Source organism: Agelaius tricolor, unplaced genomic scaffold, assembly GCF_023055355.1.
Source record: "Agelaius tricolor isolate 1412-34295 unplaced genomic scaffold, bAgeTri1.0.p SCAF_7, whole genome shotgun sequence".
Classification (NCBI taxonomy): domain Eukaryota; kingdom Metazoa; phylum Chordata; class Aves; order Passeriformes; family Icteridae; genus Agelaius; species Agelaius tricolor.
The window spans coordinates 19,593,687-19,621,243 of NW_027269267.1; the positions used below are offsets into that span (position 1 = coordinate 19,593,687).

Below are 27,557 nucleotides of genomic sequence, written 5' to 3' on the forward strand. Positions count from 1 at the left end.
AATTCAGTTAACATCATCTGAGGTTAGCAACAAGTCAAAAATAAAAAACAAGAAAAGCAGATGCCTTTAAATAGCAACTTGCATATGATCCAAAACCTAATGCCAGTAAAAAACCTGTGAAATTTGATAATTTCTACCTGAACACATGTACTACATTTTGACTTATCAACCACATTGTACAGTCAAAACAAAACTTGTCTTTTCTGATAAAGATGCACAACCTGTTGCAGTGTTAAACAGATAGCCCATCCGTTTCTAGAATGGGTAAGGCCTTGACAATACTGCCATACATAACCTTCAATCTTTTTTTTTTTCTTTGTTTTTCGTGGGATAAAGGTCTAACATCACAAGCAAAGAAAAATCATTTGATTATAGAATGGTTTGGGTTGGAAAGGACCTTGAAGCTCAGAGATCAGCTCCAACCCCAAAGTCTGAACTTCAGCCCTGCTGGAGCAGGCTCTGCTGTGCAATTACAATCTCTGCTGTCTCAAGGCTCCTGTCACAGATGCCTCAAGGCTTGTCACAGCCTCATTTAGAGTAAATCAAAGTCAGTGCCATCATTCAGGCATTCAGGTAATGAAGCATCCTGCCTTTACAAATCTGCTTAGAAATGGAATATTTCCAGATTTCTTCTCCAGTTCTCTCCTGCTCTATTTCAGTCAAACACAGAGCACAAGTGAAATAAGGCAGCTCGGACTTGTAACACATTCCTGGCTTGTTTTACATGGCTGGTGCCACTGCCAGTACTCCTGGTAGCATTTACTGCCATAGAATAATGGGCATTTTGCTTTCCAAACATATGAGTACTGCCAAATCCAGAGGAACATAATCACAAATTCAAGATTAAGAACAAATAGTGAAACTGCAAAATCTATAAGCAACATAAGCAAAACCTTACAGGCTGCATTATGCTGGAAAAGTATTTTAAACAAATATGTAAGCACTTTCATGAAAAAAGTGAACAGTTTATCTGAACAATTAAAACTCAATCATGCACAAACATTAATTTCACTCAAAATAGGGTACAATCAGTACTGCAAAGTTTTACAGATAGTGATTTTAGATTTTCTTCTTAAACAACATTAGTTTCAAAAATTATGTCTTTTCTCTCCCACCCCCCAAAAACAAACAGAAAGGACATTTGCAGAAATAAATTCTGAAGAACAGAAGGGAGACTTTTTTGGTCTTTTTGATTGTTAATGTAAATCACTAAGTAGTTTTGATCAGTCCACACATACACACCTTTTTGTTTTGATTATCTATAGATACAAAAAAAGTCATAATACCTTACAATATCCCAAGTCTCTTTCCCTTAAAGTTTCAAAAATTTCAGAAAAATACAAAAATAAACTCCATCAAGAGCCAGATCATAAGAAGATTCATTCTCAGCATTTGACTCTAACACACAAATATTCCTTCTTAGTCTTCACCGCCTCCTTTCTATTCTCTGTATAAATTATTTTTTTACCAGCAGTTCTCAAGATCTTGCAAGATATCCATCTATTCTGCAGAGCCTTATCTCCCCACACTCCCATAGCTAAAATTGATACCTGACAAGTCCACTCAATAACTTTATTATAATTAAAAATGTTGGGGTTTAAAACTAATGAAAAGAAATTTCTCAGTTTGTAGCCAATAATCAACCTCTTAAAGGGAGTTTCTATATGCTCTGAACTAAAGGAATGCTGGTAGAAACTTCTCCAACACTAGGTCCTAATTTAGGTCAGAGAGACTTTTGAGTCCTGGAGTACTTTACATCTCTAGCTCCAATGTACTTTCACATGTTTTGACTTTAAGCAGTGTGGATTTCACTAGGATTTGAAATGCAATTACTTAGTGAAATTTATATTACTACACTGTTATTTACTCCATTTCCAGTCAATTGAGCAATTATCAGAAACAGTCTCACTGATTATTTTAAAGGTCTTTAAGCATACCTTTAATAAATGTGCAGCCTTTTCACTTCACAGATTTCTTCAAGGTATATCACAAAACTAGTCATTTTATTCCTCATTATAAAAAGCAGCTTTAAATACAGTTTGGTACTATCAGAAGTCAATTCCTGTTCGAGCATGTCCCTGTAGTATTTAAACACTGATACTTTATCAGCACCAAAAGTTTCCATAACGTGGATCCAAATAGGTTATATGCACACAGTCATGAAAATGAGTAGTTCATGTACCTGGATGGTCTTCCCTGATTTAATAGAGCTATTTGTGCATGGCACAGTAGGGCTGGAATCCAAAATTACCTTCCCTTTCCTCACATTTGATTTTTTGTATTATTTGTCTACAGCAGATAGAGATTCTTCTCAGATGATGGCTCATTTTAAAAAAGGCTCCTACGTGACTTTAGTCAATTCTTTGCCCCATCAGTCAGATGCTAAGTTGTAATAGATCTGACATAACTGTTTGGAAATGCTCTCAAGACAGTAAAATACCCCTTCTGCACCACATTATGAGTGGAGCTGAGACCATGTATTATCCTCTCATTTTTTCAGGTCATGGTTTGTATTCCCTATGAAAAGCTTGGTACACTTCCATAATGATCTAGAATGCTGCAAAATATGGAAACTTATCCTCATGTTTTATTACTGCTATGGTGAGAATTTTTTTCTATTTAAATGAAATTTCTCACATGAATCTGTCAGGCTGAAAAGCAGGCTTCTCAAAAATAAACCAACCAACCAAATCACATCAGGAGCAAGCAAACCTCTTCCCTCAAAAAGCTAAACATAAACTGTAAAACACCTCAGGCTGTCCTGGTACCAATGAAATAGAGGCAAAAACCCAAAAAAACCCCTCTTCTGTCTTCTCACACCATACAAAAATTTTAACAGAGTGACTTAAACATGCACACACAAGAACATTGGTGCAGGCTACAATTATAAGAGAAACTGCCCCAAGATTCTTGATTCGGCGATGTCACCAACAATTTTACACTACAGATTGAAGTCCTCCAAAATAAACCAAAAGCAAACAGAAAAGATTTCTTCCTAGAAATAAAAGCATTATATTGAACCTGCACATTTTGATTTTTCTTAAATCAAAGCATCAATTCTCAAAGTTTGCATTCCATCTTCTTCAGTAATTAGTACAAGAGGAGAAAGAAAGCAACACTTTGGGCTCATTCTCTTTTTTTTTTTTTTTTGCTTTCTCAAAAATTTCTGGAGACAATGTTGCTTCTGGTATAGAGAACTTACATATTTAACAGAGTTGCATCATCATTCACTGGCCACTTGACAAGTTTACAGCAGTTCATAATGTAAGGAGGGGTTCTAATAAATCTCTAAACTGCTGAAGTCACTGTGACATACAACATTACTAGCATCACAAACATTAAAGCATATGTCTCTATTATGTGTGTCAGCTAACAAAACAAAACAGATAAATAATAAAATATATGGTAACGTTCCTATATTAATGTGACTAGGCAAATGTGCCATTAAATGTAATGCAGTCCTCAAGGAAAAAGGCTGAAATGAATTATTGGTTATTTGAATTATCATCCAGTATAATAAAATCCTTTTTGGAATTAAATTATCTCCTTTGAACATGAAAAGGATAATCATAGGCTTTCTTACTGAATCTTTTGTAAATACTGAAAATAACTTACAAGCTACAATATTGTCATTTCAAAGAGTACTCATAAAAATTGTTCCAAAAATCATATGCAAAACAGCATCAGTAAGTTAATCACACTTGCAATTGTCTCTCCATTAACATAGAGTTTTTTTAAACTTCACAGGAAAATAAAGACTTGGCAAGGAAAATCATAGAAAAAGAAAGGTGCTATTCTGATAAAGACAGAAACATCCCAAAATCTTCTTCAATTAATTAAACATTTTTTAAAAACAAAACCAAAACAAAACCCCAAAAAAACCCCAAAAACACAAACAACAGACAGGCTAATTTTAGAACTTTAAATCTGCTTGGCTGCATAAAAATAATTAAACCATGAAGTCAAGCAACCTGATTCCCTAAAAAAAAAACACCCCAAAAAACCAAACAAACAAAAAGAAAACCAAAACAAACAAACGAAAACACAACAGAGCTTAGTAGTCAGAAGATACAGGCACAGGTTCTAGTCTGTTACATTTTAAGGCAGATCTAGGAGAGAACCTTTCACAGCAGTCTGGCAGGACTAATGACAATATCTGGAGAGAACAAATCTGAGCACAGGGCTACAAAGGCTGGAAAGGGACAGAACATATGCAAGGCTCCACATCAGGTTAGGCTTCTTTCACTTTTATCACAGCAAGAACCCAAAAGTTCAAACATCTGTGTAGGTCCCAAGTCAGTCTACCTGACTAGAGATGGCCAGCTATGGAAAGATAAACACAAAATATAAGAATGTTAGATTGATCCACCCCAATGTAAAAGGACTTGGTAAGAAGTTCCTTCTCAGTTAGAAAGCCAGCCTCAGGTTTAGCATAATCACAGCAAGAAAACATATTTGACTGTTCTGTAAAAAGAAGAGCTTGTAGGGTTAAGGGATTTTTTTTTTTTGGTCACTGTTTTAAAGCCAATTCTAAGGGCCTGGCTAACAAGGACATGACTATTCACATCCCATTTTAATGGAATAAATTTAAACTCAAGGATAATGGATGGCAATGCTAAACTTGAGCAGAAAAGTAAAGATCCAGGTAAAACAAATTCACCTACCCCATGTGACAAACTGGCATGGCTGTTAAGGGCAGGTCCAAACCTTCCTGGTGTCCTGTTTGTTACCTGGGTTTAACTCTCCATTAGTTATACTTTTAATGGCTACAAAAAGGTATCAATTTCTACTTTCTTACCCCATACTGCAGGCCTACTTGGAGATTTTCTTTCTGGTGACAAATTACTCCATGAGTTCAGAACTTCTCCCACAAAAGTAACTGTGTGACAGAGATGTCCACCCTACCCTCAGCAGTATTGCCACAGCTTAGAACCTGACAGCCACTCATGCAGACAGTCATGTCATTTTCTCCCTAGTGTTATCTGGCAAAGCTACAAACAGGGGCACAGGAGCTTTGTATCCCAGCTCTGGAGGGTCACTGCCCCACTCAGTCACATTCAGGTGTCATCCAGACAAGCATCTTTCCATATCAAAGTTGTACTTCCTGCTGTGAAGCTCCGAAATAGAACTGACCTCAACAGACATCACAAAAACAGTCATTCCCAATAAAAAAAAAATATTCCAACAAAAAATATGTTCTATGAATACAGGCTTAAATTCTCAATAACTTCCATCCACTATTCTGACCTATTGTTTCATAGTTCACCTGTACAGTATTGACTAGAAACTTGACACTGTGCCCTTTTCTCAGATTTACCTTGATCTGAAAACAGTTCCATGTTCAGAACAGCAGCACCATCCTTCCTCCACTGCCTATACCTATGCTCACGAGTCACCACTCCCACTGCTTCTCCAAGCAGTTGCTAAAAGCAACTGGGAGAGAATACCAGGCAAGACAGACTTCTGAACCAACCTCAAGTGTCAGCTCTGCACCTCACCTATGGCACTAATCCTCCATCCCAAATTACAGATGCTACCACACCATCCATGCTTATGCTGCCCACAGTACAAAAATATTCACCTGCACAGTCCTCCATCCCAAATTACACATACCACACCTATGGCACTAATCTTTCATCCCAAATTACAGATGCTACCACACTATCCATGCTTATGCTGCCCACAGTACAGAAATATTCACCTGCCTTGTACAGCTCCACATCAGGGCACTGATCCATCGAACAGGACTTGTCAATCATTCTCTACACTTGGACATTCATCACAATAAAAGGTGGTTGTTTGTTTGTGGTTTTTTCCTCCAGAGAATGACACCATAAGATTTATACCAAAACATTTACTCCAGACCATTACCAGATTGGTGAATTTCCAAAATGGAATGGGGGAGAGGCTATGCCAGTGTGATCACTATTTTTGTATGGTATTTTTTGTTTCAGTGTCTGATGGGTATCTCCAAACTTTCAACAGAAACTTTATCATGAAGCATCTGTATGTTTATGCATAGTACACAGTGTGACAGACCTACAAAGTCAGGGAAAGGACAAGATTACCAGAGATCACAATTTGTCATAAAACCAGTTTGGCATTCTCTCTCATTTCTGCACATAATCCTTTTCCAGATTATGCCCATATTTTCCACTTACCCAGCAAGTATTGACAATTGTTGAAGCCATTGTAGAAGCAGAGTCTCTCAAAGACCCTAAACACAAAGGTATCACTAAAAAACCCACATAGATAATAAAAATATAAAAAATTATATATGCCATGTAAAATTTTATATCCAGTAGCCACCTTCTAGGACTTTAAGCCTCATCTTAAGCTTATTCCAGCTTATTATATGTTAATTCATCAAGCCAAGATTTAAATTCTTACCAGACCCATTAAAATCAAATCATGACTTTAGGAAGCATCCCTTCCAGTAGTCATGTATAACAGGGCTTAAGTGTGCCACTGCCTGCAAGATCAAGGCTGCAGACTAAAACTGTAGTAAAGGACTTGCAACTTAAAATGAGGAGATCTGAATGCACAACAAAATAAAATTTAAAAGAAGTTCAGCACCAACCATGTTCAAAACAACTTTCTGTAGATAATCTGCCTGTAAGATCACACTCTCAGTTAAGTATTTTCTGCAGAAAGGCCTTCCTTCCCGCAGCAAACAACCAGTATTTTTGGGCAAACTAGTTTTCCAACCCAAATGCACAAAGGGACTAAAACTGGGGTTTACACTGGAACCTGTCTTCTTCATGAAGCTCTCATAAAGCTGGAATAGATACCTGGCTGTAACCTAGGTAACAGCAAGTAAAGTCAAGTCCTGTGTAAACTATTATGTCTTTTAACAACCAGAAAATTAGAAATAAAAAGTGTAGCTCAGTACAGAAATCATGTACTGCAATCTACAAGATAAACACAGTCTGTAAGTATTTCATATCCTTAAATGAAGCAGAGGCAGATACAAGCTTTAAAACTAGCAATTTCATTTCAGAAGGAACCTTCAGGTTCTTCTGAAGAATTTCTATGATCTGTCTTTACTTAAATGCAAATCTTAGCTCTGTCTTCAAGCATGCAGAAAGCTACAAATTTTCTACACACCAAGAAAGACCCAAGCTTACAATATATGTATCTAAAAGCTGCCATGCACCTGACATAATAAAATTTTTGAATGACACATCCCTTTCTCTGCCTTTGAATCTAGACCAAGTGTGATGTGAGGACTGGGAGTTTTTCTAAAACATCATTTCTAAAAAAAATGGAGAAGGTCACACAATTCAGTTACCTGGAAATAAATACCATACAACATGACCTATTCCTTATCTATGTGAGCATATTTTCCCTCTCCTCAAAGTTTCTGCTGTAGTTCCTGCTGCTGCAGCTCTAGCGGTATCAGCCACTAACACCACCCAAGGCAAGCCGAGGGGGCTGCTTGTATTGTCACTGTCACATGGTGTAAAATTGCTGTGAGCAGGATGAGACAATGATGTGCTTGAATGACAGCAGCTGTTCTGTGCTGGCATGCCACAAGCAGAGCTGTAATCACAGCCAGGTGCAATGGTGGGAATTTTGGGGGATAAAGGCAGTGCCTGCACCTGTGGCACTCTGTAACTTCTAGCAATGCAATATTTGTTCTTTACAGACCATCTGTCATTTTGACAAGCTCCCTACCTGACCATCATGGGAGCAGCCACCTTTTTTATTTCCTTACCAAGGCCTTTCTCCCTTTTGTACACCATCCAATTTCTGCCTCATACGTGCCTCATAAACAGAAAAGGATATGGTAACTATGGTGTAGGAACCAGTGAATCATAAGAATTTGAAACACTCCTAGTTACAGTGATCAAAGCTAAATCCTTTAGGAAGATTATCCATACCAGAACCCTGAAAAAGAAATGTGACTCAAGTACTTTCATACTGCATCTTTGAGATAAAGCACAATCCCTGTGTAACAGCGAAGGGCTGCCTCCAGTTAGGCTTAACTACGGTGGGAACATTGTAACAGGGGCTGCTGTGCCTCTTGATCTATCTATGCAGCTCCAGGCCTGGCAACCGGCTGCGAACGCAACACTCCACAGGCTGAGACCACAACTCTGAGGCCATTCAAGAGAAGGTTTATTCGGAAAACAAAGAAATAGAGAAAAACAGTACAAATCAACCACACACTTAAACAACGCGGAGTACGAGCCTTACAAGCAAGGGATAAGAGACTCCAAATCCACTCGCGCCCCTGCGCCCATCGCCGTGTGAAGCGGCGGAGGGGCAGCGCTCACAAACGATGCGAGTGGCGACGATTTCACCACTTCTCCAAAAATACGGCTCCCGGAGGAGCCGGTGTGCCCGCGGTACGGCGGGAGCGGAGCGCAGGGGAGGGCGAGACCCTTCCCGGCGCCGCGGCCCGGCCAGGCGCTGCTCGCTCTCGGAACTTCGCCCCTGCTCCCGCAGATGACCGACACCCGCACCGCGGCCACCACCCCCGAACACCAACACACCCCTCGGCACCGCCACCGCGCCCGGCTCCGGCTTCTGTCGCCGCTTTTGCATTTCCAGAAGCACTCCGGCCGTCCATTCTGGCCGGCGTCTCAAGGAGGGCACCGCTCTCGCCCAACTGCGGCCGCAGTTCATTGTCCCTTCACAAGGGAGAGGGGGATGACCCATCCCGCGCAGGGACATCGGCACGGCCCGGGCAGATACCACGGACAGCGAGCCCCCACCGCCCCACCCCGACACGCCGAGCCCCGCTGCCAGAGAAGTTGGGAGCGGCGCGGGCGCTCCCCAAGCCGGGCAGCCCCCACCATTCCCCATCCCTCCCTGCCCCCGCAGGGCACGGGCATCGCCTGCAGCCGCGGGACGCCCGCGGTTCGCGGAGCAGCGGCGGTAGCGGCAAACACCTACCCGGAGAGCTTCCCAATCTTCACAAAGCTAAACACATCCATCCATGCGGCCGGCTAGCTCTGCCCGTCACACTCGCTCACTCCAGCAGCAGCGGCGGCGGCGGCGGTGGCAGCAGCTCCATGACGGGAGAAGGTTGCGTCCAGCGGCAGCAACAGCCCTTGCAAAAAAGCAGGAGCCGGCGGAGACAGCGGCTGCTACCCCCCTCCGGCGGGGAGCTGGGCGTGCAGCATCTCGCAGGACCGGCGCTCATCTGCGCGCAGCCCTGCCCCCGCTCCCCCCGCCCCGCTCCCCGCCTGCCGTGCGCTCTCCCGGGGTGAGTCCGGAGCGGAGCGGGCGCGGGGCTGCCCGGCTTGGGGAGCGCTGCCCGCAGCCTGCGCTCCGCCAGCCGGAGGGGGAGGCGGCAGCGCTCCGCCGCCCCTCTGCAGTGCCCGGAGGAGGAGGGAGGCGGCGGGGTGCTGAGGAGAGCGCAGGGTGTATCGGGGTGTCTGTCCCTCCGGCCGGCCGTGTGTCCGCTCCGCTGGGCGAGCGCAGGGCCCGCTCCAAGCCGGGCGAGCGCCGAGCGCCGCTCCAGCCCGAGGCGGCGCTGCGGCCGCCGGGCCGAGCCCGGGGCTCCCCACAGGGCCTCCCGGAGCCGCGGTGCCGGGGAGGGAGGGCGAGGGGTCCGGGTGTGAGGGACACGGCTGCGGATCCCCGGGGCAGGGAGCGGAACGCTGAGCGAGCGGGGAAGGGGAGCCCTGGTAAGTAGGAGGTGACACCTCCCCAGCCCAGGAGCTGCACCCTGGGCCTGGCAAAAGCAAAAACTTGGGAAAGCAGAGAGCCGTCTTTGCTTCGAGGATCACGCTGCTCCATGCAGTCCCCGAGGGTGAGGAAGGGCCTTTTGGCTTTCAGACCCCGCACTGAGTGCTCGGCAGTGGTGGACCGAGGACAGGCACCGGGCTGAAATCCACCGCTGGCTGCTGGCGCTATCCTGTGACCCCTCTATACATGCCAGGAAAGAGACCTGAACGGATGGTCACCTCGTTGTGGCAGGAACATGACAAGGCTGGTTTGTGGCAACACAATTAAAGTCAAGCATTCTTCATACCAGATCTTGTGGAAAAATGATAAATCTAGGGCTCCTGACACAACAAGAGCAGATTCATTGCCTTATGTCCTGCGTCAGGCTTCAAATGAGGCACTGGAGTTTAGGTCTCCATAAGTTTCCTCTGAGTGAGCAGAACAGGAAGGCAGGTGAAAATCAAATTCATCTCCACACAAACTCTGCACTGTAATAAAATAATTCTCAGTATGGGAGTGGATTCTCTCCACTTAAGTGTTTTCATTTGTGTGTTTGTTCTCTGAATGGATTGGTATGTGCTTTACTTTGTGCCTTCACAGAATTTCAGTCTCTTCTGCAGGCTTGCACCTGCATCCTCCCACCAACCACGAACTTAGAAAATAATAGTAGAGCTCAACACATACTCCTGCAGCCAGATGAAAACAATGCACTTTTTTAATACTAAAACTTGTATTGATAAGAGAACAAAAAGAACAGGCCGTACTAACACAGTGTGAATTGGGTTTCAAACTATTCTTTAAAACAATAGGAACAAAGAATGATTGATCATCTATTTATATTGGGAGTACATTTAACTGCCAGCTAAAAAGCACTTGCTGGCCTAGCATAGATGTAAACGGCTTGGGCATATTCTGAAACACCATGTGAAATATTTTATGCTAGTGCATCAAAATATTTATGTGCTACTTACGTGTACTCTATTTATTTATTGTTATACTAGATTTTTTTAAAACTGCAGAACCCGTGCCTGTCATTCACGCTGCTCTATTGATTGGTAAAAGCTACAAAGATAACACAGTTTCAGCTGGTTAGAAACTGATTTATTTATAAATCTGTCATTATTTATTTATAGACTGAGGAGATAGGCCAAGATCCTACAAAGCTAACTGAAGCTGATGAAATGATACACCATATATAAGATTAAGCACATATGTTCCATATCAAACAAGGTTCTTATCTTGAGCACTTCATGCTCCAAGGCTTCTCACATAAAGGTGCCGTAGAGCATGGTGGTGAGTGCCAGAAAAATGAAGAAATTCTAAGGGGTCACTGGAATTTCTGTGGTTTCAGGGTCTTTCAGTGGAAAGGCAAATGTGATCCTAGGATATCCTGGCTGAAGTATTTCCAGTAGAGATATGTAGAAAAGCAGAAAGCATAAGATCAGATCAGAAATGCCATACTCATCTTATTCAAAAAGTACATTTATGAAAATTGAAATCAGGTGCAGGAGTGTTAAAGGTAATGAAGAGTCTTATGACAAGAAAGAGTTTTGCCTAGCAAAACAATGACTAAGAGATAAAAAAGGTTGTTGTTTATAAACATCAGTATTGTAAACACAGGGTGTGTACCCAAAATGGTAGGCCTTTATGAAAGTCATTAAAATTTGAAATGAAGCTGAAATTATCTCTTCTTTCTTTGGCTTTCCAAATAGATACATGCCATATTGCGGTGTTTATAGTTACTTTTATATTTTTGTTTTCCTAGGCAGAAGCTATTGCGGCATTGCAAATTTTCCAGAATGCCTGTGGAGATACTCTTGGACCAGCCAATATGCTGGAGGTCCATTAATAGCAGTATCACAGGAGCCTTACTCCCAGATGTGAGACAGAAAAGAGAACCTGGGCAAGCATCCTTTCTACTGTGCTAAGTGCTGTGCATTTTGGAGCTGTGCAATGTGAGAATCACACATGGGAAAGGAGGCTGGGGTATGGGAGTGAACTTTGGTTCATGGTTCTTTGGCTTCTGCTGTCATAGCAACTGGATACAAAACTGTCAGTCTCATAGTAAAAGATTAAAATTTGCCTACCCAAAGAAGCGAAGGGGTGGGCGTTGTTCTCTTTCAAGAGTGAGTGTTGATATGTGTAGTTTGGACTGGCTTTGAAGCCATCAACTGTACATTGAAATAATATTTTGGTATTTTATCTTCATTTGCAGAAATATCAATTAGACTGTGTCATGACTGCAGTCTTGCACATACATTTATACCTTTCAGTTACTACAGTGGGATTCTTCTCAATAACTACCAAAATTTCAGGATCCAGCCTCAGCTAGTCATACCCTACCTCTGTGGTGCACAGATACTTAGCACTCCAAACCATCTCTTTCTAGGAAAAGTGACGTAAATTGCCTTTTGCAGGTGCTTTATTTTCTTTGTAAACTCCAGTGAGAGGAAGCACAGATGCCTACCTTTGACTAGAGGACTGTCTAACAGATGACTGAAGTCAGGTGAAGTAAAACACATTTGAATGTGACAAAGGTACATGTAAACACTGAATGAGAACAGGCAGCCAGAGACAGCAAACCAACATGTACTCAGTATCTCAGTAACAAACAATAATTGAACATGAACATTTCTAATCTGAAAGTAAGAATCTGACATCAGTTCCTGGCTTTTTACGTTGTTTTTTTTTTAGAATAGCTTAGTAAATATAGCTTTTTGAGGATGCTTTGTTACCATGTACTATTATCTTTATGCCTGGCCAGAGTAATCAAATTAGGACATTTAATACTAATGCTTTGTATAATCATAGATATCCTTGTGTAGACTGCGGGCCAGTAAAAGCCTTAAATTCATATAGTATGGCAGTTTCATAGGGATTTTTAGAGAAGGAAATCTGTGTCATTTTATGATGCTCCCTGTTCTGAAGGAAATGGCAGACATATGTAATGCAGACAGGAATGCTATACTACCAAAAATTTAAAACCAAGTACTCTCTAAAACCAGTCACTGTAATGATTTAATTGTTTTGAAAACCCTGTTGTTTTGGTCCTAGAGAATCTGCTATGTAGATGCACTGTATATATATTTACAACTGACATGAAGAAACACTTATTTTTTTTGTTCTTGAGTTCTAAGGTTTTTTATTTTTTCTTTGGAGGCACTAAATAATCCCCAGAAGAAGATGCTTTGGAATTTCCAGGATACCAAGCAGCAAAAACATTTAGCCCTGCAGCTGGACCAATAGCATCTCTTGTCATTTATAAGATGCATAAAATTTGATCCCAGATCATTTAAATGAAAACAGGTAGAATCCTAAACCTAACAATTAATATTTAAATGCTTTTGTAGGTCTCACAGAAGTTGTCAAAGTTTTTCTCTCAGTGAATTAAAAGCTCATCACTATAATTTTTTTAAGACTAGTCAAGTAGGGGTTTTAATGATTTGGAATCTTTTAAAAGATACTTTAAAGTGCTGTGTCTCATCTTCAAAATGGTTTAAAATTCATCAAGATGGAATGGGTTTTTTTTAGATAAGAGCTGAAGGTTCTATGATTTTTTTTTGCAGTGCTTGATATTACTCATATCCAAATGGCAACAATGTGTAAAGAAATGTGATAATAAAATCCATTGAGTAAGGCAGTGTTAATACATAGGTAGTGATGCAAAGTTTTAAGGGAAGACATTTTGCCATTGTGATCTCCTACTTACTGATTGTTATTTCTAAAGATAGTTGGTTATGATTCTGTCATGTAGTAAGTCCTGTAATACTCTGGGCACTTGTATTTTAAGCTGTTACATTCTTTTTTTCAGCCTTGAGCCTTTGAAACAGGCATTTTTTTAGAATACATTTCTATATCCTGGTGCTTACCAACACTACACAAATCTATATAAAAACATCGTAATCATTACAGATTTTCTCCGTGTCTGTATTTACAGCATTATCAGGAAGTCCCTCTGCTTATTTTGAATCTGTGCACCAGCTTCTACCTGTCATTTTTTGGCACCTTTGTCAAATAGAGCATTTTCAGGCCTGTTTTTGACCCATACAGAATGCTAAACCCTGTAGGTTTTCAATTTTGCTGAGTAATTTAGTGTGGTGGACATGGTATGTCAAAGTGCAAAATTAGATAATAGAAAATTTAAATAACAGATAAGATTTCTTTCTTGCCAATTAAGAAAAAAATCTAGAACCCTAAAGGATACTGAATTGCATAGAACAATATAAGCAAGAATATTGCAACTGATGCAACAATTCTGCTGAAGCCACACATATGTAGTCAAACCTATATAAGCAATCTGTTATCAAGACAGATAACAAAAACTACTTGTTGCTATTATGAACTGAAAACTTGCAGTATATTGAGCCTGTAGCATTAGAAAAACACCATTAAATAGAATATTTGTCTATACTGCAATACACAGATGAGCTCAAGATAAGGAAGAGTACCTTAGACAACATTTTCTACTTCAATGAATAAGACAGTGCTAATGCATTAGTTATCTTAAAATGAAATTATCTTTATTAAAAAGGATTCACTTTTCTGGAATGGGTATGTATGAAATATTTAAATCAGAATATGGAAAGGACTTATCTCCAGTTGCTCTGTTACTGACAAATGGACCCAATTCAAGAAAATGTTAAATATGCTTATAATCAGCCCTATTCATGGCTTCACTTAATCTAAAATATAACTTGAAAACAATCACAAAGTTAAGCACGTGTTTAAGTGTTGGTTGAATAAATATGACTTCACAAATCATAAGAAAATATATAGAGATGAATCAGAAAAAAAAATTTGAAATGCTAATGTGCAAGCACTTGTACTTAAAATTTATTTACAATAAAAGGAGAATTGTGGAAAAGTAAAACCTCATCACCCTCTTTCTCAAAGGCAATCCTGATTCTGTCATCAGGGCTTTTCTCATACTTTAACCAAAACCAACTGAAGAATGAAAATTTTGTGGCAACTTCAGAGAAAATGATCAAAGTATGAATTTCTAAATAAAATGTTAAAAAGCAGGAATACCACTGAAGTCTTTCTAGTACTATCTGTGATTTAAATTATCAAATATGAGTTGAATTTTAAAAATCAGAGGCATATTCAATTTTTTTTCAGATATCATCAAAACCAAGGACAAGATTGTTATGGTAGAATTGTGTTGGGGTAGGAAGCCTTTGGTTTTGTTTGTAGTCTGAAGTTTAAGATACTTATTTTATTATTATTCCCAGTAGCAGATTCTTATATTAGTTATGGATTAAAATTTTGCCAGCTTGTCTGTATTTGTTTTTCTTACATGTTAGAATGCAATATTATGGTGAAACTCAAAAAAAAAAAAAAACTGTAAACTTTTGTTCTGTATGCATTTTCCTGGGAAGTATATGCAAACATTGCAGCAAAGAAGGGAGAAAAGCAATGTCACAGGTGCAAAATAGCTTCCAGTCAGAGGAGAGAGAGAAGAAAAAAAAAAAAAGGAAAAAAAAAAGAGATTTTCCCAACGAACAGAAACTTCACAGACACAGCATTTGTATCTTGGTGCTAAAACCCAGTTTCCTCAGTCCATATTTAGGTACTTGCACATAGGTGGCCTACTTGTCAGTAATACTAAACATTCACAAATGAAAAAGAGATTGCTAGGTACTTTTAAAAACCAAGCAGCTTATACAAAGTTGCCTGAGTATCTGAAGAGACAAAGCATGTCGTCTTAAAATTTCCAGCCTGTAGTTTGAAAGATCACACACCCCATATTTTATCCACTACAATGTGTTATTTCAATCTTAATTGCAGGTTTAATACATCTAGGCCTGTGAATTATATGTGAGGTCTCAGGCAGAGGAATTACTCTTAGCTAAAGTAAATTACAGCACACTGCAGCTGCTCTTCCTCACCGTGGCATCAACAGAACAGCCAGTCTGTACATCAGGGGCTGTTCTCAGTGTAAATCTGTGTTTGCAAGGTGTGTAGAGGCAACTGTTTCATGTGGCTTGCATTAAGAATGTTGTTTTTTCCAGGCAGAAGAGAAGACTGCAAATCTGTCTGTAGTTGAAAGTACAGTAAGATAGTTACTTGCTCAGCATACTGAGTAACATGACAAGGAGTCTTGCATGCTCAAGACACTTCTGTTTATTCAAGTGACCACTGGTGAGTATCACTAAGGATTTTGATTTTTGTTCAGGCTCTCTAGCACCTCTAGAATAGAAAATTAATCCCTAATGTGTCTTAACAATAAATACTGGAGAGTAACTATCTTGGGAATATGGTATGTGGAAAGACTAGCAGGGACTGCAAAGCTGAAAGGCACAAAAAAATGCCATAAAGTTCACACAAGTTTCTTTTTAAAAAGTGTGCAATTTTTAGAAATATACTGCAGTTGATTAAAGTTATTCTGTAAATACAGTGCATTTAGAAAACTATTTACTTACTACAATGTACAAGCCAAATGCTTGTTAGGAGGAAATAGAGAACCAGCCTTCCAATCCCCATCAGCAAGTGGGCTGTCACATGCCTGAGTAACCTGTGTGCAAAAGCTCTTGTGCCATATTTTCTGCTAACAGAAATCTGTTTGCCCACATCACGAAGAAACATTGACAAGAGAGCTGCACACCTGTTCTCACTTCTTTGGCTACCAGTTCTAGTCTGGGTGAAATTTATAACCTGTTTTTTCTCCATACTCATTATCTCAGACCTGTTTTACCCTCCCCCCTTTGCAGCATGCAGCACCCTGAGGTTGAAAGCAAAGAGATGGACTGCAGAGCATCCCCCAGGGCAGGCTGTTCAGCCTAGATCGTGCACCTTGATCATACAAATGGACATGCACACCTTCTGGAGTCAAAAAGGAGTCAAAGACCCAATGCACAGCATAAGAACCATCAGTCTGTGCAGATCAGCTTACAGGGTAGAGACATTTTAGAGCACAATGCAAGATCACTTTCTTTGTGCTCCCTAGTAGAAACAGTCTTTAGAATTCACTGACATTTAATCATGTGCCTCATATCATTTCTTTTCAGAGCAGCTATTTTGGTGCTATGTGGGGGTTGTCACAGAAATGGTTGCCTAATTCTGATCTAAATTTTGTAATGTGCACCCAGATCTTCTACAGATATGTATTTTAAATCCAAATGCAATAATAATAAAGGAATTTAAAGTGATTCCATTTAATGAAAGAGCAGTAACATACTTAGCAGATATTCCTAGCTCTTGCAAAAAAAGAAACATAGCACAATTTCTACAAAGCCCATTGGAAAATTATTCCCACTGCCCAACCTATTGGTTTAGTTTCTGTAGCTGCAGGTGAATGGAATTTTAGTCAAATTCAAAAAATCAGGACTTGTTCCATGTAAACATCAGGCGTTGGTATTTTCACATCACAGCAGGCCTCATAAAATGCCTGGGGTTCAGAACTATGTTGGAGCTTAGCAGCCAGAATAATATCAGTGAAACTGTCAGGAAGCTTGCTGGCTTCATGCAGCAAGGAACACAGAGCTATATGAGATTTTAGCTTTTACTTGCAGTGGAGCAGTAAGAAAGAGGTGAGGAAAGGGGCTGCTCTCTTTATGTTCCATGAAATACTTTTGTGACTGTAGATTTAAATCAGTCCAGTGAGTACCTTATGAGTGGTTTTAAGATGATATGAATGTCCTATTAAAGGCTTCTTGTATATCTCTGCTGAGATTAGTACAATTATTTGTTTACAATATGCCAAAGCACTTTTTCCCCCGGGATGATTCTTTCAAAGTTAGGTTATTGCATATCCGCATTACATTACTCAGAAATAAAAGTTTTGTCTGAATGAAAACTGAAACCTAAAATCTTAGCTTTTTAAAAAGGAGACAAAGAAGACATAAAGAGAAATTGAATTCTCTACAGAGTTTTTACAAATCCAGTGTGTTTTGAAGGGTAGTCCATGATTGCAGCTAACTTTACAGATTTCTGATTGGATAGAAATTCTGCTTTGTCTGCTCTAGTCCTCTAGAAATTCCTCCCTTTACCTCCAAGGCCTGCTGTCATCTTTGACACTCTGTCGTCTTTGTTTTTGTCTTCTAAACCAAACCATGCATGATGTCCAGACCCTCTTCTATAACTTACTTTCTCTGTGCTTCCTGCAGTCTCCTGAACCTTCTCTCTTTGAGCACACTCAGTGCCCCTTGGGGGAGAAACAACCTCCCCTTCCTCCAAGAGGTCCCTCTTTAAAAATACAACATACACTAAGGGGAAATAAATCAGATGCCCATGAAATTCCAAGCCAAGCCAGCCCCAGTCATTGAGAACCCAGTCTTTTCAGACTGCCTCAAGAAACACATCTAGGAGAGAGATGCACAACATCTGATGTAACAATTCCTCAAGACTCTTCTGGCTTAGCACAGTTTGAAAACATATCAGGATATTGGAAGTTTTGAAACACATAAAATTAAAAATACATATTGAGTTGTATCAGACCATCCACTTGAATAATTATTCTGGTTATCCATCAGGTCAACTCCAAAATGCTGGCTGTCCTCCAGGGCCCACTTCTCCTATGTCTCTGCCAGATGAATGGCCAAATTGTCAAAAAGCCATTGGAGCTGGAAGATTAATAGAACCACTCTGCAGGGGTCATGACTACACCCATCAACTTCCTGCTTAAGACATTTGCATTTGAGAGAACAAACTCTGCTTACCTGAAAGTCAGTCACCTTACAACTTCTGAGTAGTTCTCCCTGAAGTCAGTGGAGACTGACTGCAAGCATTTTCTGAGGGCAGTTCTGTCCATCTAAGGTCTGACTGGTTGTTCAGCTTGTGTTTTGGTTTTTAGAGGGAGGAGTGGGAGAATTTAGAGGTGGGGTTTCATCTCTGCACCACTGCTTGTGCTCCTGAATTGGATTTCTCAGATAGTGTCTGTGTCAAGGTAAGCTTGCACCATTCATCAGAGTAAAGAGAAAGGAGCAGAGATCTGTGGTCCTGTGAGCTGTTAAAAGAAATAGTTATACTAAATCACAAAATATGAAGGGATCCACAAAGATCATCAAGTCCAACTCCTGGCCCTGTGCGGGACCATCTTCAAGAGTCATGTGTGTCCAACAGTATTGGCCAAAAGCTTCTTGAACTCTGTCAGGGTCGATACTGTGACTGCTTCCCTGGGGAGCCCTTTCCAGTGCCCAACCACCCTCTGGGTGAAGAATCTTTTCCTGATATCCAACCTAAACCTCCCCTGATACAACTTCAGGCCATTCCCTTGGGTCAGCTGTCACTGGCCACCAGAGAGAAGAGATCTTCCCCTTCTCTTCCCCTCACAAGGAAGCTGTAACTGCAGTAAGGTCTCCCCTCAGTCTCCTCCAGGCTGAACAGACCAAGTGACCTCAGCTGCTCCTCACACAGCTTCCCTTCAAGGCCCCTCACCATCTTTGTTGCCCTCCTTTGGACACTTTTTATCTTTTTTATATTGTGGCACACAATCCCATCCCTGTGTTCAAAAGAGGATGTGTATGAACTCTGAAGCACAAAGCTAAATATCCACCATAAACTGTGTATTGTATTTCAGTATAATTTGGTATAATCTTGATTCTCTTGTAATTAAGAGTCATGTCACCAGGGTTTAAATGACTGCCCATTAAAGGATTTTTTAATGTCAAAAATAACACTTTGAATTTAATCAGGCTTTTTGCATAAGGGTGCACAGTGCAAAGTTGAAGTCACACTCATCCCAAGACCATCAAAATAAGTGGGCATCCATACTTCTCAGTGGAGGCTTCTTGGTCTTAGCTTTGGGGGATTCATATTGGTCCAAGACAAGGAAGAGAGAGCAATGCCAGAGGTAACTATAATATTACATTCATACCATGTTGATTCCATGCATCCATGTTCATCCCACTCTGCTCTTCCCACAAGAGACTGCAAAATCCTGCTGTTCTCTGCTACTGATTAATCCTCTGCAATTTTTCGTTTACTGCTTCCTAATGAAATTCATAATGTAGAGGAACAGATACAAATTCTGTTATTAGAAGCCTGACAGTATCTTTATCTTTTGCAATAAATATGGTAAAGAAATTCTCACTTAAATCATAATTTTGTCCCACTTTGAGTGGGAAAACTCAAAGCCCTTAGAACTGCTTAGATGAGAAATCACCAAGTTAAGAGTCGTGGTGCTCGCTGGTGCCAAGAGAGCTTAAAACAGTCATGACCTTGTAGATGAAAAGGAGTAATGGCCAAGCTGAGCACCACAGAGTCCTGCACAAAAGAATCATCAGGACAGAGGAACAATTGATCATATTTTTGGTTTGGATCTACTCCCACAGAGTGGAAAAAGGAATGACTGGTAATTGCTAACAAGGAATGAAGGCAGAAATAAGCTCTGAAGATCACCCACAATATAGGTAAATATAATCATTAAAGACAATAAAGTGCAAAGGCACAAACCCATGATTTGTCTGTTTATGCGGTGTTACAGAAAAATTTAGAGAATAATGTGGACAAATAACTATATCATTTTTAGAGAATTAAAAAATATTATACTATAATGCTCTATAGAGTGGTTGCCTAGTTACAAAGCATAGTCCTTAGAATGAAAGGGAAAATGATATTCATACAAGTGTAAAGCCCTCCAAAATACAAAAATATTTTGTCTCTCCATCAGAGCAATGCAGGCATATAGCCATTGTATCTTACAAGTTGCCAGAACTAGACACAAATATTTTTTGTACACAAAAATTTTACAGAATTTTACACCCTATTTGAGGTACAATATCTGTCTCTAGTTCTAAGTTATTCATATGAAATAATAGGTGATCACTCTGCAGGGTTTGGACTCAGTCAGAAATTTTAGGTCACTGAGGTGGACAGAAACTCAGCAGATTGAGGAAGCAATATGAAACAGATTTTGAAAAATCTGTTTTGTTAATCATGATGGCTTTGAGGTGCTAAGGGTGTTGGTATAAATCATAAATGGAAAGAGTGACATTAGGCCATAAGTTTTTTAAAAGGCAAAAAATATGCTATTATTCTATAATTGATTTTGTGACTTCACTCATTTAGCCTACAGCTTTTATGAGTTTGTATGCATTAATTGTGTATCTGGTGTTTAAAAGATTCACCTAAAAGGGCACATTCAGACATTCTTAGCATCTACCTGAAAACCTCCCAATTTACAATTAACTTCAAAACACACTGGACTAAGAACACCAGACTAACACACTGCAATAAGAGCAGCAAAAGCTTTCAGGAAAATGAGATTTCACTCCTTTTATCACCCTGATTACTTTGAATTGTTCTGTAACTTGCAGGAATAAATATAAGACTTTGGAGGTGAAGTATCCAAGTCACTTTGCCTCCTGAAATACCCAGGCTGAATTTCAAACATTATGGGTAATCTTCTGTAGCTTATTTGTTGCAGAAGCAGTGGACTGGTAACTGCATGCCAATTTAAGGCTAGAAATAGCATTTATTAAAGTTATATGCTGATACAACAGAGACAAAAAAAATCTATATTCTATATTAATTGATTAAGAGTTTCTCCATTCACTTCTAGAGTCATAATTTATATTTTGTTGCTAGCATAATTTACATGAAAAATGTTTTGTTTTGACATTGTAATAAGATCTCTGTAGACTCTGACTGTTATTTTCCATGGCTGATATTTTTCACACCATCCTACTGTGAATAAAATAAAAATTTACTGAACAATGCACATTTTCAGAAGTTGGCTTTTCTAGTCAATTGCCGTAGTAAGAACACAAATATTTCCAAAATCCCATTAAAACCAGCTTTATGTATAGTTTCATTATTTTTCTTCAAATTATAGGATAGTTTGTAAGAAAAGCAGTTAGAGTCACTGGGATTATTTTTATTTTTTCTCTCTGTAACTGTAAGAACATGATTGGAGAGATGTCTCATTGCATATTTGTTTGAGACCAATGTGATTTAAAACACTAAAAATATAATATCCTTTAAATTTAATCTTAGTATTGTAACACTGAGAATTTTTGTTATATTTTAGTGTATCAAAAAGCTTTCTATAAATTAATTAAAATAATATAAAAAGTGAAATTTTAAATTCACCAGATAAATATAGACATCAGAGGAGGGTAGTATTGTGAGTAATATTGCAAGAAAAGACTTCATGAATACTTTCAGCCCCTTATCCCTCTTCATATTTACTGTCAAATAATTCAAACAAATGCCATCTAAAGGAAGACTGTAATAAAACTGCTGTAGCAGGGATATGAGCATACTCACTACACGATAGTTCCCTATTCTAGGATTGTGCTGTTTAGCTAGGATTTGGATTTTTTTTAGTGTAAAGACAGCAATTCCAATTAGTTCCTTCATTGGTTTAAAGTTTGATAAATTCTGGCATTAGTCTGTATCACATATAGGTCTCTAAAGACTTAATAATTTAGTGGCAGTGTCTGATAAATCAGAGTGATGGAAAGGTATGAGGCTTTATGTGAATTTGCTGCTGAAATAAAATCAAAAGAGCATTGAGCACATTAGATGTACACTGCAGACCTCAATTTATTAGTTTTGGGAAGTCTAAATATCTGTGGCTATGAAAGGAATTTATCTACTAGTTCTTGTCACACTAAGTCTGAAATTAAGGAATGCAATGGATGGAATTGTGATTTGCAGCATGGCAAATGTTGCTGCTAATAACAGTTTTGAAGTTGGGAAGCTCTTTAGTCTGTTTTGAAGGGAGTGTTTCTCTGGTCCCCTAGCATTTTCTGATTCTACTTGACCTTAAAAAATATACTGTGAGTGTGGGCAGCAAAGCTATTTTACTCATTTCACATACTCGAGGATGGGTAAGACTGATCCTTCTTGATAATCCCCAAGAGTCATCTGAGGCCTTGAGAGTCCCAGAACTCTTTCCAAGAGCTTTGCAATGTTCCTTTTGCAATGTTTTGACCTTTCATTAGTGTTATTTTTAATACATTTTTTGAATCATCTGGCTAATATTATCACTTCTGGGTTTTTTTCCAGCAACATCAAAAACCATTAGCACATAACTTTATGTCTTTGTAGTGCATCGATCACTGCTCCTTACTGTAATGCTACCTAACTATATCACCTTCATAAATCATTGTGTGTGTGTATATATAGGTATATATATTTATATGAAACAGAAGTGGTTATCTCTTCAAGGAACATATAAACAATCCTCTTTTTAAAGTTTTATAGTCCAACAAATTCTTCTACACCATCTTTTAAACTGAAGCCCATAAATTTTCCTTGCAGATCAGGGAAGTGCTAAAGTATATGTATTTTTTTATTGACTGTATTTGCTATTTTTCACTGTGTCTGGTCAGAAACTTTGCAAAATGAAGATAGGTTTCTGTATTTTGAGTATCAGATTCTCTCCATAGATTTCTGGCCCCAGGCATCAGTGAAGTGGTAGACATTAGGTTCTATATTAAAAAAAAGTTGGGAAAAAAATGAGCGCTTTGAGAATGCAGACTTAGTAATGCAAATTTTTAAAACTTTTTAGATGCTGTTTACCATTATTCCCTCACCTCTGCCTTCACACCACTTTTGATTTGTGTTTGTGCACAGCCAACTTATTTACCACCTGGCTCATGGACTCCTTCCAGCTGAATATCAGGCAGACAGAATTTGGAATAGACACGCCATTGGCTGGAGTGATGGATGACCCACTCTGGCCCATTTAAAGGTTCCTGTGTCTTTCTACAATGTTCAATATATTCACTGCGCTGAGTAGTCATTTTACCTTGAGAAGTTAATGGTTAAGCACTGAGCTGGAAAATATCCACTGTATGAAATGCAATCAGAGGGCTGATGGCCTGCTTTGTCTTACTTGCCAAAGATATGAAGACCCTCCAGTTCTACATCAATCATTCTTTCCTTTCAATAGCCATATGAAGGCACTGGGAAAATTATGAGACATCATCTAAAATACCAGCAACACAGATCATTTTTTGTCCCAATGGATGATAGGTCTCTTATTCTTTAAAAGTTACTCTCTCTCAGATAGGTCCCAAGTTAGAATTAAACCTGCTCAGATCTGAAGGTAATGCCATATGAAATGCATAGACTGCATTGTTTTTTCTGCTCTCTGTAACTAGAATTCCTTGTCCTGTCCTCTACCAAGTTTTCTTTAGGAAACTGAGACTGTTGATGTTTGATGTTTTATGAGTTTTCTCATAAATGTCATTGAAATCTCTGCTTCCCCCTCCTGTATATTTCCTTGTAATGTCTGAGTTGAGTCAGGAGCTCCTTGTTTATCCATGCAGGCCTCCTACTGCTTCTTCTTGATTTTCTGCTCATTAGTATGGACCACCCCTGAGGATGGAAGAAGTGATCCTTGATAATGAACCAGCTTTCCCTGACCCCTCTTTTTTCCAGGGACATATTGCATGGCATTCTTCCAAGCAGATCTCTGAAAAAGACCAAAGTCTCATACCTTGGGTTTTAGCTTTCTATTTTTTTTTTCTTTTTTCTTCCTTTTGATCTTAGGCTGCCTTGGTGTGTGGGTCTGGGTTTCATATAAGGGGATAGTAAGCTCTCTTCACAGAGTAGGTAGACACAAAATGCCTTCTCTAGCCAGGGACCCAAGGACAGCTGGATCCAGATCTCAGCCCCAAGAGTATAAGAAACGTGGACTGAAGAGAGAAAAATAAGGAGGATGGGACTTCATGGGCTGGGGCTGTAATTGGACAGTTAGCTCCAATATGCTAATGGACCAAAACTTATAAAAATGTGAGCTCTTGTGACCAAGCCCTCTTTTGCTTCCATCTTGGAGCAGAGCCAGAGCCGTGGCTGTGGTACTGCCAGAGCGTGGCCTTTGAAGGCCCTTCAATAAATATCCTTTTATATTCCCCTTAACTCTGTCTAACCTCTGTTCCAGCTGTTTAAGGCATTACTCCTTTGCTGAAGTCCAGGTTTATAATCCTAATTTTGCCTTGTTCCCTCCACTCCATCTTCTGAGCTCCAGTCATCGGAATCACTGCAGCCAAGGGTGCTGACAGCCCCAGATCCCCAAATGGCCCTTCCCTGTTTGTAAGTATGACAGGAGCAAAGCAGCTCCATCAATATCTGCTCAGTCAAAGCACATCAGAAGATACCACCATGATTCTAATTCCCCATGAGGACCAGAGCCAGTGAACATGAGGCTTTTTCCAGTTCTCTGAAAAAGACTTTATCCACTTCTTTCTGACCAGGCAGTTTGTAACAGACACCCACAACATCACCTGTGTCAGTTTGTCCCCTATCCTGACACACAGGCTCTCAGTCCTTTTACCACCTATCCCACAGCACAGCTCCATCCATCTCTGCTGCTCCCTCACATACAGCCTAATTCACCCTTTTTGCCACCCTTTCCAAAAAGTCTGTCTCCATCCATCATAATTCTCCAGTTGTGAGAATTATCACAAAATCCTATCACATTTCTGTGATTCCAATGAGATCATAGCCCTAATTCCTCCTATTTGTTCCCCATGCTGTGGGCATTAATGTACAGGCTCTCTAGGGAGGCACCCAGATGTGCTTATTTCCCAGAACTGGTATGAGAGCTTCTCTCATAGTACTGCAGGGCACATAACAAGGATGGGGAGAAAGAAATATTAAGAACATGTCATATCACAGCTCTTCTTTGCTGCCAAGGAACTCCCCTTGCAGCACTAAGTAAATAATGTTGTGACCTGGGACTTTTCCTGTATGCTTCATAAATTCTGCACACAAGCAGATAAAAATGCTCATTTATTTCTGAATAGCAGAAAGGCTGAATTGCTACTTAGGGATAACAAACATGGTTAGTGTGGGCTGAGACTACATGATCTTGACATTGGCTCATCATAAATTCAGGTTTCCTGACAATTTAGTTTTCTTGGGGATAAAGCACTAACTTAAAAAAGAGCTTACCACAAGTTAAAAATGCAGAAGCCATTTTGGAGAGACAACTGGAGCCACCTCTTGTCCTGTTGAGTCCCATCTGATTCTCCTCATAGTATCATATTAATTCCCAATAGTTTTTCTCATGCCATAATCTATATACAGATCACTGTCAAGAGCCACAACTTATTTCAGTAAAAGACCAAGAGTTCCTTCAAGATTTCCATATTGTGCTACAGCAATTCAATTTTCAAAAACAAATCAAACTTTTGAAAAGTTTGCATCCTAAAACTGCTCTATTCCTTACTTACTGGCCTAAAAGTAGAGTTCCCTTTAGTTAAATGGTGCAAAAGTTCCCCCCACTAATATTACTTAGAAGATATTTTCCTTCTCTTAGTTCTAATCTTGCATACACTTGTCAAAAGCAACAGGGATGGAGATTAGGAAATGCCTTGACAACATCATAGGCAGGCATGGGATAAGGGGGGTCCTGCTGTTTCAGGAGGCTTTTAGGTTTCCATACCTGCTTTGGGTCTACAGTGAGGGGCAGAGGAAAGACTTCATCAAGAAGACCCAGTGCAGTAAATAAATATGGGAAATAAAAATCACTCAACCTACCTCACATACTTCTCATCTGTGCAAGTTTATATTATTCTGCAAAATGTTTAGGATAAGCTTACCAGGTTCATTAGGAGCTTTAAGTCCCAAATCTACCGATACTTTCTTGTTCAACATAGGTTCAGCGGGATGCTATTTGTAGGTGAACTGATATTTATCATAGATAAATATCAGATAGTTTTGATATCTTTACATATATCATGTGAAAAATTGCTTTAGAATGCTTGCAGTTTCAAACTTTGGGAAAGTTGACGTATTTAAATTTATTCAAGAAAGGATACAATTTATATGTTGAAGTATATTTAAGAGTGAGATAAAATAACTTTTCTTCTTTGCTGCCTCCTCAGCAAGACATGGATATTAAGCAGTACTTAGCAACATTATATCACTGTAATAAATATATCTTTCTTAGGTATATATACAGGCAGGGTATCCTTGGGTGATGCACAATCAAAACTCCTATTATCTTTCCCAAAGAGCACAGAAATGGGGGGAAAATTTTGTAATCGCCTGGAACTCATTTCTCTGTGATTGCTTTAATTTCCATGTTAAACTGTGATAAATGATCCAGCACCACTCATTTCACTTGAAAGTTATTTCAGATTACATGAAAACAGCTGGTTTGGGTTTTTTTAAGACTAGAAGTTCCTAAAGTTATTCAGACACTGGGCAAATCTCACCTCCTGCAACTTGACCCTGCCAAACAATACATGCCTTGTTTTTGCCAGATCGTTAAGGTTTATTTAATGGATGAGATAGGAGCCAGTATCTCCTGCAGGTGCCTGCCCTGAGCACCCATCTTAGCAGGGGATAAATTACCCTCTGGAGGCTTCTGTCTGAAGACTGTAGAGAATGTAAATGGTCAGTTGGCAATGACTTAAATTATTAGAAACTTAGTTTATAGAGGCATAAAGTTAAGAGAGTTGAATTTTATTTGTAAATACCATCCATGTTAAAATCTTATTCTTTTTTAAGGAGAGAATACTGCAGCATTTGTCCTGTTTTATTACAGCGTAGCTTGAAGGGAAGAAGTCAGAACTGCCTGGCATAGAGGAAACATGAGAAAATCAATGCCTTGTGCAGAGAATAAACATGCAGGGGGAAAACTTGAAAGAAACCCTCTTCATAAAAGGTGTCAATTAGCTGGTCAATCAGCAAAGAGAGCAGATATAGGCTTTCGTGGAAAAATGTAGTAATAACTGTTCTTGAAAGAAGGTAAACATATCTTTGAGTAATCGTTGGCTAGAGAAACAGTGGATGGACTGAGATAAAATTCTAAATATGCTTATTTTGAGGAGACTAACAAATAGTGATAAAGTCTTCTGATTTTATTTTTTTTTCTGAACGTATTTTGTTAAACTGGAGGGGGGAAACATAAATCCCTGGTAAACCCAGATAAGGATTGTTCCTTAAACAAGAATAGCATACACACAAATGTCTAGCTG

The 27,557-nt window shown here is 39.5% G+C and overlaps 1 protein-coding gene across 3 annotated transcripts in view; it reads right to left on the bottom strand.

The window, feature by feature from the left end:
* Positions 1-27,557, bottom strand: part of FRMPD4 (FERM and PDZ domain containing 4) — a 395,580-nt gene that overhangs the window by 286,166 nt on the left and 81,857 nt on the right. Inside the window, exon 1 of one of the 3 annotated variants that reach the window (XM_071430538.1) lies at positions 8,902-9,090. The exons of the other annotated variants lie outside the window; for them this stretch is intronic. Within the exon in view, the coding sequence (XP_071286639.1) occupies positions 8,902-8,942 (41 nt within the window). The 5' untranslated portion in view covers positions 8,943-9,090. Of the gene's footprint in view, positions 1-8,901; positions 9,091-27,557 lie in introns of those variants that run through there. 3 annotated transcript variants of the gene reach the window in all.